The sequence below is a fragment of the Dryas octopetala genome, chromosome 6 (genome assembly GCF_963921425.1).
Source record: "Dryas octopetala chromosome 6, drDryOcto1.1, whole genome shotgun sequence".
Lineage (NCBI taxonomy): Eukaryota > Viridiplantae > Streptophyta > Magnoliopsida > Rosales > Rosaceae > Dryas > Dryas octopetala.
In genome coordinates, this window is record NC_141371.1 from 17,425,603 (window position 1) to 17,438,520 (window position 12,918).

The window sequence follows — 12,918 nt, forward strand, 5'->3', positions numbered from 1 at the left end:
GCCATGACAAGAATTCATGAAGATGTGAGGAATAAACTAGAAGAGAGTAATGAGAAAGACAGAGAAACTGCCAATGCTCATCGGCTTGTGAAAACATTCAGTGCATGTGATCTTGTGTGGGTTTATTTAAAGAAAGAACGGTTACCTTATGGAACTTAAAATAAATTGAAGGCAAAGAAAATTGGTCCATGTCAAGTTCTGGAGAAGATCAATGACAATGCTTACAAGATTGAGTTACCTCCCAATATTCATTCTACTTTTAATGTGCAAGACTTGTCCGAATATCATGGAGAGTTAGATGCAAACTCAAGGGTGAGTTTCTTCTCACCTGGGAGTATGATGCAGTGCACTAAGGCAGGGAGTATAATTGGGAATAAGTAAAGTCTTGGGTGGTGCAGAGCAGTAAAGTCAGATTACATGTTTTAGAGTGATTCATGTATCTTAAGTTATTATTTGAGTCTTTACATTTTCTTTAAAGAGAGGGGTCTAAAGGGATATTCATTCAATCAATTATCACAATTTCAGTTATATTGTAACTCAGTGTCTTGCTCATTCAAACATAAAAGACTCCTTCTCTTTGAATGCCTTAATTAGGGCCCGTTTTTCTTACTCAAAAAAAAAAAAAAAAGATTTTTTTTAAAATGTGAATTTTCAAAATCAATTTTTAAAATTTGAAAACTTTTTTGGTATGAAATTTGGAAACAATTTTTAAATTTAAAAAATGATGACAGCTAAGAAAGAAGAAAGTGTAAAAAAAAAAGAAGAGAAAAACGATGTTTTATCATTTTTTTAAAAAGACATGTTTTTTAATTTTTTTCTAAAAACTGTTTTTGAAAATAGTCTACCAAACACATTTTCTTGACTAAAACTTGTTTTTTTGTTTTTGAAAAAAAAAAAAGTTTTTTAATAGAATACCAAACCGGCCTTGTAATTTCTAGTTGTCTCTATTCTACACCTTGCATCTCATTACTTATCTTGTTTGGCAGGTCCCCTCCTCTCCTCTCAATCCGAAAAATCCATGTCTTTTACTGATTTAGTTAATCTTTAAAGACGTTAAGATCTGTTAGGGTGGTTACAAACTCAAAACCCTAGCGGGTTGGTATTTTCTTATAAATATTAAGTATTTCCCTCTTAAACATGTGCATATTATTTAGGCTTATTTACTAGTTTGCCCCCTGAAAGTAACTTTAAGTCTTACTTTACCCCCTAAGGTTTATTTTATATCACATTACCTCCTGAAACTAATTCTCATGTATCACTATACTCACTTCCTATTTGTACAAACTTTGGAAATTAATTAAAAATAACTCTGAACTCAGGAAAATACATGGAAATTTTCTATGGACTCGTCTTGACTAGTTCTAATTTACTATGGGGTCAAATTACCAATTTTCCCTCTGAGAGTTTCCAATAAATTTAGGAAGTCCAAATTTATTCTTAAAAAATTAAAATTAATTTTCCTCTATAAAAATTCTAAAATTTATGTAAAGTCTCGAATGAATTCTCAAAAATATTTTGAAAATTATCAAAAACCTATTTTAGAGAATTCTTCCAAGATTTTACGGAAATTCTAGAATTTTTCTAGAATTTATTTTATAGAGGAAAATTTATTTTCCTCTAATATCAAGAGGTCGTTTGGGTAGAAAGTGTTCACAAGAAAGGTAGTGTTATTGTTTAGAAGACCAACGGTGCAAACCTTGTGTTTTTTGGAGTTCGGGAGATTATCCTATGAATTTCCAAAGAGTCTAAAGTATTTTAATTTTCTGGAAACATTCAAATATAAAATTAGTAATTTGACCCCATAGTAAATTAGTGTTAATCAAGAAAAGTCCGTATGAATTTTCAATGTATTTTTCTGATTCCAGAGCTATTTTTAATTAATTTCCACCTGTAAAAATAGGAAGTGGGCAAAGTGATACACAAGAATTAATTTCATGAGGTAATGTGATATAAAATAAACCTTAGGGGGTGAAGTTAGATTAGAAGTTATTTTCAAGGGGTAAAATGATAAATAAGCCTATTATTTATTTCGATCCAACCTGTACTTCCTCTAAACCAAAATGCATGGCTTAACTCATCCTAAGGGACTCAAGAATATGATGCTCAGGGAGTTGGGGAATATGATCCAACCTGTACTTCCTCTATACTACGCATATTGATGTGAGATATCACCAAATTAGAGATTGGTTGGACTCAAGAGAGTTGAAAGTTCAGAAAGTTCCAACAACAGAGATCGCTTCTGATTTTTTGACCAATATTGTTACTACTAAAAAGTTCAAACATTGTTTGAGCTTGCTCAACCTCATCACATGCTAGAGATTCGGTGGAGCACCTCCTCACTTGAGCTCACTTGAGGTATATTGAGGCAAGAAGACTCTTGCTACGGTGAAGGTTCTTGCAACAGTTAGATTTTTGGTAAAGGCTTGCAATTGTGGAGAATATTATGTTTTGACTCGTATTCGGAGTTTTTCGGGTCAATGATAGTATTCATGGAGTATGAGGATGAAGTTGGGATGGAGTTCGGAGGCAAGACAAGAGAAATTGCAAGAGGAAGCATCAGAACCCACGGGTGGCACTCGAGCACCTCGCGTGGAGCTCGAGCATGTATATAGCATGTCAGTTTGAGGCTTGAGCTTGGGGTTGCTTGAGCATGTCACTGGGAAGTGCTTGAGCAACTACTGCGTCAAAACTTGGGATTAGTGAATGTTAACCGGAAAGTTTTGAAAGCTTATTATATTTGTGAGATTTGGGCAAAGTGAATGTTACGGCAGGGACAACATGTGTAAGGATGTTTTGAGCTACCACAGCTCGGATTTTGGTCAAATGAGCAACTAAGAAGCTAACTGTGACACATAATCAATCAACTTTGCACCAAAGTTTGTTTGATCAACCTCTGGAGCCAGAGGCGCAAATGATGTTTGATTTAGTGAAAGCTCCTTCCCCTTAACAATACATGCCATAATAATTCAAAATAAGAAATTTGGTTTTAATTTATAATATAAATTACTTAATTCTATTTTGATTCCACATTTATAATTTGAAGTTTTATGGAAAGTAAAGACTGACCATAGACATCTGGGACAACATATACAAATTCTGATTCCAATTTTAACAATATTTTTCCAACATTTCTTTACAACTGAGGACCTTGCAAGGAATATTACTCACTAGTTGCAAGGAAGTCACAGTGCAAGTAGGGTTTCAATTTTCAAAGGCGCTTCTACAAGTTTCACTGGCCTCTCTTAGTTCCACTTCTTGTTGCCTACTGGTTTCCCTTCTTGCTAGTTACAGGTTCCCCTGGAGTTCTTGGTCAAATTTTAAATATTTGCTATATTTTTCCACACTTTAGTCTTTAATCATTAAATTTTGGTAGCAGGACAAGAGTCGACCATAATCGAACAATCAGCATATATATCATTGACAGTCCTCAAGCAAACATCATTTCAGCATAACAAATGCAGAAATTCAAATACCTCCGGAGGGCAATGGACATTATCTCCAAGCTGCTCAAGCCAGATAACCCTTTCAGAACAAACAATTTTAGATAACCAAAAGTTAAGGCCAATGCTTAAATGGTCAAATTTGGTATGTTCATAATTCATTTGCAATACAAATGGCAAGACCTAGGAACATGCATGTGCACACACAACACACAATAATACCATTTGCAATAGGATATGGAGAGAAAAAAATAATATGTTTCAATGTTTCAATCATCAAGAAATTTCTCTAACACCCATTAGAAAATCGCCGTCATAAATTGCTGAATTGCAGCTCTGTCTCAAGGACAGGACTGAAAAAATGCCAACTTGAATCATGAAAAGCACCAAAATAATCATCGGAAACTGTCTTAATTCTAAACTCATCTGTGAATCTTCGAGCAGCCACAATATGCCCTGTCGAATTAACAATAGCTGAGTTCTTAAACTCTGACAGGTGCTGCTCATATGTCTCAAAGCTATTTCCAAACAATACTATACAATTCAACAGCTCCACTCCCCAATTTGCTTGTAAAAGATTATTATATAACTCCGCCTCACAATGTGGCATGAAGAAGAATGTTGGTTTTTGAGCCTGGCGCCGACCTTGCTCATTTATAGATAACACAGAGCAGCCGAGAGCTTCCAAAACCCGGGATTCTGTGGCAGAAAGAACAGGATCAAATACCTCTATATCTCCAATCCAACTAACTTTTCTCTTCAGCAAGATGGAAAGACTCAACTGCAGTCGAGGGGATTCATATGTTTCGATGCTGCCTATGCCATATATTACCATCTTCATCTTCAACTCAGAACTCAAAACCTTACGAAAGCAGTTCATCATTTCTGGAGATTGGATTTGATCCAGTAAATTAAGAAAGAATTGAGACATCTCCAATTTCTTTATACAGATCTGCATCTTCTGCATCAATTTTGATTCTCTGACAAAATTGATTTCAAAATCAGTTGGAGCCCAAGGTTGTTGTTGTTTCTGTACTAGAGTTTTCATTATGGGAGGATTTCTTCGTTGTCTACTACGACGAGATGAAACAACAGTCCACTCTCCATTTAAAGTATGATTTTCAGCAATGAGAGTCTTTGCAGAAGCTGCCATCGCAATAAGAATCCTTCTGAAACTTCTTCTATGATAAAAAGCTACATATTCAGGTATGCAATACAAAGAGCTGTCACAATTTGCCCAAAAACATTAGTGGTGGTGGAGGGAGGAAAAGATTGATTATGTCATCTAAGGTAATGGAAGAAACTATAACAATCACATATCATGTGGGATTTTAAAATTGTTGAAAAATATTTCGCCAGAAACAAATTCTTGTCATGACCAATAAACGAAAAAATTTTTTTTCCTCTTAACAACTATTTCTTTTGGAAGCATTTCCACTACACAAAAAAATAAAAAACATACAAAATATTTTCCCTCCTCCTACCCAAGCAATGTTGCTACCATATCTTTTCAAATTCACAAGAATTACATAATTTTAACCCCAAACCTGGATTGGGCGTGAGCAAAACAAGAAACAGATGCAAAGTTAAAACTAAAATAAAAAAATATTCAAAACAAAGAGCACCAGCAACTCTGATCATTGGTCAGATAATGTTCTAGAGGCCAAAAAACAGAGACTTGATTAGGATAACCATATTTCCCCTAGCTAGCATTGTTTTTCTATACTGTCAAACCCTAAACCCGAAGACATCACTAAAATGGTATGGTCATTGTTTTTCTTAACTAATTATTAAGCAAATATAATATTTCCCTAGCTAATCAAACCTTAAGGTGAGGAGCTCTACTGAAATCTAGGCAAAGTTCCATTTGTTTTTCAATCAATCCATAGTGTCTTAACCTGTAAACTATTCTAAAAATCCACCATCGCACCTACAATGGGATCCACTGCCCCCCAAAACCATCCACCACCAACATAGTATCACACCCCATTAGGTAGATAAATTGGGGGCTTGGGGCCCTCAGCTGCTGTTAATATTCAGTGATCACTTCAAATAGAAATTACAGAATGTTTCAAAAATATAAGTAAATGTATTCATAATATTAGATTAAATTACACTGCATACTAAATCTCACTAGGTCTTTATCTAAGTCCACCTCCTCAAGAAAATCAAGGAAAACACTAATCCCTTTCCAGAGATCCAGTCCTCAAATGGTATCAAGGGATGAGCTTCACAAACCCAGTAGAAAAGAACAAAATCATTCCTTATGTTAAAAATGCTAACCTAGCATGCATCTACAATGTAAAAATACACATGTACATGTGCATAAAACAAGAATCCAATTATATTTTCATTTTAAATTTAGCTCCAACATATACTCTGATGAATGTGAACACTTTTAAATTTTTAAGAGAACTGTTGGTCAAGAAATAAACTTTTCTTCTTCAAAAACAAAATTTTATTTGGTGAATACAACCTTCAAAGTTCCTATAAAAAAACACAACCTTAAATCAGATAAGGTACGAGTATTAGCTTGGATTGTTGCTCATGGAAGGCTGAACACCTGTGACTTGGTTCAGCGAAGAAGACCTTCTTCCTGCTTATCTCCTCATTGGTGCGTGATGTGTAGACAAGAGACGGAAAGTTTGGATCACTTATTGCTGCATTGCCCAGTCGCTTCATCTTTGTGGCAGAGAGTCTTTAGAGAGTGTGGGCTGAGATGGGAGTTTCCAGCTTCTACTACTGCCTTGCTGTCAGAGAGTTTTAAGTTTTTTGAAGGGAAAAAGAAGGGGATGGTGATGGGGAGATGTGCTATGATGGCCATTTTGTGGGTAATTTGGGTGGAGAGAAATAAAAGGATTTTTGATGATGCGAGGGAGGAAGAGGTGCATATTCTGTGGGAGAGAGTTCGATTATGGGCTTCTTTATGGGCATCAGTTACTCCAATTTTTAGGGATTTTTCATTTTCTGTAATCTTGTCTAATTGGGGGGGCTGTTGTGTATTAGGGAGACTTTCTCATAACTTTTGTATGATTGGTTTTTTATCATCCTAGAGCTTATTATCTAGGAAGGTGTAGGTTAGTGGACATCTTGTTCACTGCATTGTATGTTGTATTGTTCTTTTTTTCTTTAAATGTAAGTTTGTTTCTAATAAAAAAAAAAAAATACGACCAAAGTTATCTATTTCTTAAGAAGCATAAGACTAATGCTATCTATCATCCTCACACCATGAAGCCTTTTTGGTTCTTAAGAAAGTAAAATGAAAGAGCCAAGAGAGACCCTTCTTGGTCCAAAAACAAAAGGAGAAAATTAAACAGTCAGGCAAAAATTTAATCACATTTAGAATTGACTCAAATTATAATAATCAACACTTAAAAAGGCCTAAAAATATCAATTAAATCACCTTGCCCATGACTCTTCTCAACTAATTCACTTCATTCTTGGAAGTCATTAGAATTGTTTACGCTGAAATTTTTGCATCATTGGTATTAACTTCAGTTTCCTATAGCACTGTATCTTCGCATACTTTCCTTCATATTGAGTTGAACTTAACATTCCAAATTTCAAATAGATATATGGAAATGAACGTTTCTACTGTTTTCTTTTTCCATTAGCAGAAGCACTTTTATTACCAAAATCCAGAATCACAAGTGCCCGATCATCTTTCCAACGCTCTTCACCTTCTATGTTATTAAGCGAAGTGATCCTGAACTATAGACCTCAATCTTTAACCTCTATCAAAATATAAAGCATAAAACACTAGAGAAGACCAAGAATATTTTTATCTTTTTATGAAGCTTTACAGAATGGCAATTATTATATAAGTAAAATTAAACAACAGTGAAATAATCCTACATCATAGACCATTAAATTTTCTCTTTAAAATCTTTTTAACCCAATCTTAAGGACATAAATTATCCATAACTGCTATGCTAATCATATTTTTTTTGTACAGCCGCCATAATTTGTAATTAATTAAATACGAAAAATAGCAAGAAGAAATGAAAAGTATAAGAACCCAATTGCATTAATTAAAAAAATATAATAATACCCAAAATCCAAAGAGTTGTATTTTCAACAACATGAACTGAAATTGAAAGCGTGGCTGACCTTAGAATTCGTAGTTAGTTGGGATAGCAATTACAGCGACTGCAATCGGAAATCCCAAGTTGAAGATCCAAATTCTAGCGTTTCAGAATAAAACGATGACGTTTCGCTCAGCTTACTTACTGGCTTGTGGGCTTCTTCTTCTTCTTCCTTCTCTCTCAGAAGAGTGAAGACCCAACTCAAGCCACACTTCTTTTGTTTGCAGAGCTCTGCTCGCCATAAGTCGCCCAATATAACTTTCTACCACAAACAAATCACAGCCACTTCCTTTCAGATCGAATGGCTGAAAATAAATTACTAATATAAATTTTACCAAATTACAAATAAATCAATAAATAATTTGTAAATTACATTTTCAATACATAATTTGGTATCTCTTAATAGTCAATTGTTACAAATATAACTTTTACCAAATTACAAATAAATCAATAAATCATTTGTAAATTACATTTACATATTAGTCAATACATAATTTGGTATATCTTAATAGTTAATTGTATATTATCAAAAATTATATAATACTCAATGGCTCATGCCATTACTTTAATTAATTTAAATATTCATTATCTACAATTATTATTTTGCCCTTATGTTATTTTTCTTATTTTTACACAGAAAATTTTATGCCTCATCTCTCTCTCTCTCTCTCTCTCTCTCTCTCTCTCTCTCTCTCTCTCTCTCTCTCCCTCCCTCTCCCTCCCTGTCGGAGGGCTTCAGAGTCGTCATTGGCAACAACAACATTGACGACGATCTATGTCGCACCTAGTGGAGCGTGCCCATGAGCTTTGTGGAGCAGATTGAACTCTGTTTGGTTGCCAAGAAACCATAAGAAAAGAAACGAAAATTTCGTGATGGCTCTATTATGTATGTGATTGCTCAGACAAACACTATTCGACAGCGTCTATTTTAAATTATTTATTGTCTGACAGTATATGTTTCATTTAGTTTAGGGTTAAATACAAAAATGGTCTACAAACTTTACACTGATTCTCAATTTACTCTATTAACTATAAAAAGTGTAAATTTGGTTTACAAATTTTCCAAATTGTACCAAAGCAGTACAAACATTAACTTTCATCCGAAAATTAATGGAATTTGTCCCATAAAAATGTGATTAACAAATTGAAATGCCCTTAAAATGTGGTCACTTGCTGTGCACATGACTAGTTTTCGTTAAATTTTTCAATGAAAGTTAACGTTTGTACTGCTTTGATACAATTTGAAAAGTTTGTGGACCAAATTGACATTTTTTATAGTTAGTGGATCAAATTGAGATTCACTGTAAAGTTCATAGGTCATTTTTGTATGTAACCCTTTAGTTTATAATTTTGATTTACTAATTTGTTTTGTTATTTTGATTTTAAATTCAATTTATCTTGAATTTGTGTTTATAAGTGTGAGATCCCGTATTTTTCAAAATTTTATTTTAAATATCTTAAGAATTTATTTGGAACTTAAAAAGGTTTCGGAGTTATTTTAAATTTTGTTTTAAATTGAGATTGACCCAAAGTTGACTTTTAAAATTAGTAGACTTTTGATTTTGACTTTGGGTTCGTTGGATAGATCTCGAGCCCACGAGTTCGTAGACACGAAGCACGTATAAATCAGAGTTACGGTTTGAGAAATACGAGCATTTGAAGGGAGGGGCAATTTTGTAATTTTGCATGAGTGGGTTATAAATACCCAAAATTTCCAGAATTTTCTGGGGGGCATATATATTTCTCTCTCCTCTCGGGCTCTCGCCCCCGCGCGTCTCCCTTCTCTCTCCTCTCTTTCTCTCCGTTTGTTCTCCCTCCTCGGCAGTTTCGCTGTCCGGCCACCCCTGGACCAACGGCGGGCACCGGCGAGTTCCTCTCGCCGTCGCCGACTCCCAGCGGCACTCCTCATCACCGGCCGATCACCGTAGACGGAGAATCGGCGCGAGACAGAAAACGCCCTCGTCGGCGATCTGGGTTTTCCGACGGAGTTACGACACCGGACCACCTGGGTTTTCTTCCCCAGGCTCCGGCGAGTTCAGTGGTGTCATCCCCTTGCTCCGGTGATTGCTCCCGGCGGCGAATCGACGACACAAAGGCCGGCGGCTTCCGCCGCCGATTCCGGCGATAATTGGCCATCGATCCAGTTAACAAAATCGATCCTCTAGGTACGGGTAATCTTTCCCCTAAGGTGTTGATGTTCAATTTTGAGATTTTAGAAATTCGATTTTGGGGTTTATGTTATTTTCGAATATCTTGAAATTGGACTCAAATTCGTGTTGTTTTTGTGCAATTAAAGGTTCTATTATATGATTAGGATTGTTTGGAGTTGAATTTGGGTAATTTTAAGTTTGTGCCACCGCTGCCACCGTCGGCTCCGCCACTTGCGGCGGCGGGTCGGGTGATTTTCCTTGTCAATCAACCTCCCCAGGACATCTAGAGGCCAACTCTAGGGTTTTTTTGCGTATTGGTGAGTGTTTGTGTGTTGTTAAGGGCCGGGCAGCCACCGTACGTGGTGGTTACCGCCCATTTCGGCTGTTGAACGGCCAAGATGTGAATCCTATATATCGAATTGTTGGTTGTCTGGTCTTAACAGGTACCTTGGCTCGGGAGAATTTGTAACCCGATGCCATTTCAATTATAGAACCCGAAATCCGAAACCTGAAATCTTAATTTGGTCATTTTACGTAACCCTTGAGAAACGGAACGGAACGTGATTGAAGATGTTGAGAACAAGGAGTAAAATTTCGGTTTCGAGGAAATTTTCGATGAAAATTTCGACAGAAATTTTCGTAGAAATTTCGATTAAAATTTCGATTTCGACAAAATTAGATAAAAACGACGGAAATTTTGAATGAAACTTGACCATATGCTTATTTAACATATTATCTACTGTATTGACAAAAAACATTGAAGAAACCAAATTATATAGTAGGTTTTATGTAATATAAAATGAATATAATGCGCGCTGGTGGTAAATACTGTTAAAAAAATGGGTCACTAATTAATAATTATATAAATAACACCTCACATTTGCTCAGTCTGACCTATGTACCCCACTATAAACTCTATTATTTTATTAATCTTCAGATCCAAATACTAACTTGCTGTGTAGCCTGTGTTATGTCTTTTTTCGTTTTTTTACTAATATACCATATTATGTCTTTTTCAAAATAAATAATAGTAATGGACTAAGTTGACTAACCGACTAAGTACTATTTAGTATTTAGTAATCAAAGTTATCAAACTCGGACAAAAAAAAAAAAGTACTAATCAATTTATATATATTAATCACTGGGGCTGTATATGGAAACTGTAAATCCAAACTTAAATGAATAAAAAACTATCATAATGTTAACGAAGTGAGAACAAAAAGTGGGTCATTCTTGCAAAGGGAAATGGATGATAGTGAATCAGTGATACACTGTCAATGAGTCGATCAAATAGATGATAATGATACATTGTTGCACACAACTCTGGATATATCCTAGAAACACATCCTAACCGTCCATTCAACTTGAGCAAACATAACTTACGCCCCCAACCAATCCCCAAACCCCAGCCACCAATCTGAGCAATCATATTTAGTTTCCCGACTTCCAATTCACCCATGGAAAATGACTTTATAGCCCTCCAAGACCATCTGCGTCCATTCACCCATGGAAAATGGCTTTATAGCCCTCCTATGCGAATTTGAAACGAGATTAGAGTTTGGAGAATTTGGAATTGAATTTCTGCAAAATTGAAATCATTCATTTGTGTAGATGCTGGTAGAAGGAACGAAAGTTTCAGGGCGCGGAGAGACCGTGGCAGCGACGTTCGGGCCGCTCGAAGATGGCGCAATCATCAAGCACAGACTCCTCACCCGAACAACCACCACCAGAGCCGAGCCGCCATTAAAGAAGCTCCAGAAGAAGTTCACTTCCTTGTTCGTCGAGCTCGACAAGAACGAGGACAACTACGGCGACTGCGAGAAGCTCGCCAAGGCTTTCCTGCAGGAGCTCAACACGTTCGAGATCTCCTTCCTCAAGAGCAAAGCCGTGGTGGAGGCGAATGTCAGGGAGAAGCACAACTTCGACGAGTTGAGGGAGGAGATCAGCACGCAGATATTGCAGGCGCAGACGGATTCGTCAAATTTCGTAGAAATTTCGCTTAAATTTCGACGAAATTTCATAGAAAAGCACTTGCAGGGGGTCGAAATTTTCGGTCGAAATATAAGCGAAATTTCGGCGAAATTTTCGAAATTTCGCCGAAATATTATCGAAAATTAAGGGTTATGTGATAAAATTTCGGGATCCCAAAAAAACGAAAATTTCGGCGAAATTTTGGCGAAATTTTCGAAATTTCACTCCTTGGTTGAGAATACCTTGTTCTTATTTACCTAAATTAAATTGAAAAGATAATTGTGGGGAGTGAATAGGTTTTACAGTGTTGACATGTTGACATAAATGGACAAACCCCAGAACTTGTTTGGATGACGTTTTTGTGCTGTTAGTGCACTATATGAATTGCTAATGATTGACCATTTGATTGATGATGTTTTACTATTGATTTGGTGAGTGGATTTTCTTTTGCTTGCAAAGTTTATGGGTTTTATGGTTTTTTTTTATATTACCTTTGAAATTTTGCGTTAAATAATGAAATAATGAATTGAGTAAAGTCTGTTTTGCGTAAATAAATATTTTAAATCGATTGAATTATTTGCCATATCGATCTAAGGGTTATCAAATAATTAAATTAATTATTTGGTAGGCCGTCTAAGTACCCACCGGTTATTAAGTAGGTCTTTGGGACCCATCACGGCACACACATAGGCTTTGGGCCGTGTGCCGGGATGCCTCGCCCTTTGGGGGTAGTCTACGTGCACGTACGGCACTTTGGCTTGTTGTACGACGGCGATTCGACGGTACACGGGCCACTATAAGTCCACTTGTATGACGGCGATTCGACGGTACAAGGGACACCCTAAATCCACTCGCATGACGGCGTTGCGACGGTGTGGGTGGAAGGGAAATCTAAGTGCACGTACGACACTTTGGCTTATTGTACGACGGCGATTCGACAGTACAAAAGCCACCGTAAGTCCTCTTGTATGACGGCGATTCGACGGTACAAGGGACACCCTAAATCCACTCGCATGACGGCGTTGCGACGGTGCGGGTGGAAGGGAAATCTATGTGCACGTATGACATTTTGGCCTATTGTACGACGGCAATTCGACGGTACAAGGGCCATCGTAAGTCCACTTGTATGACGGCGTTGCGACGGTACAAGGGACACCGTAAATCCACTCGTATGATGGCGTTGCGACGGTACGGGTGGAAGGTTATGTAGACGGTCCACTTGGTACGACGGTTTTGTAACGGTACTAATGTGGAGTCTGTCAATTGGGTGCT

At 36.6% G+C, this 12,918-nt stretch overlaps 1 protein-coding gene and 1 pseudogene across 2 annotated transcripts; one reads left to right on the forward strand and one right to left on the reverse strand.

Annotated features, from left to right (window-relative positions):
- Positions 1 to 3,651: 3,651 nt before the first annotated feature.
- On the reverse strand, positions 3,652 to 7,762 carry SRR1 (sensitivity to red light reduced protein (SRR1)). 2 transcript variants are annotated; one of them, XM_086247394.1, is made up of 2 exons: positions 7,551 to 7,762; positions 3,652 to 4,634 (listed from the first exon to the last, which is right to left on the reverse strand). In XM_086247394.1, exon 2 carries the CDS (start codon positions 4,591 to 4,593, stop codon positions 3,754 to 3,756), a length of 840 nt encoding a protein of 279 aa, XP_086103520.1. In that variant the 5' UTR covers positions 4,594 to 4,634; positions 7,551 to 7,762; the 3' UTR covers positions 3,652 to 3,753. The 2 variants fall into 2 exon arrangements, with proteins under 2 accessions (XP_086103520.1, XP_086103519.1); XM_086247393.1 differs by having other exon boundaries at positions 3,652 to 4,663; positions 7,551 to 7,761.
- Positions 7,763 to 11,286: 3,524 nt separating this feature from the next.
- On the forward strand, positions 11,287 to 11,793 carry LOC147282931 (THO complex subunit 7A pseudogene; annotated as a pseudogene).
- The last annotated feature ends 1,125 nt before the right edge of the window (positions 11,794 to 12,918 follow it).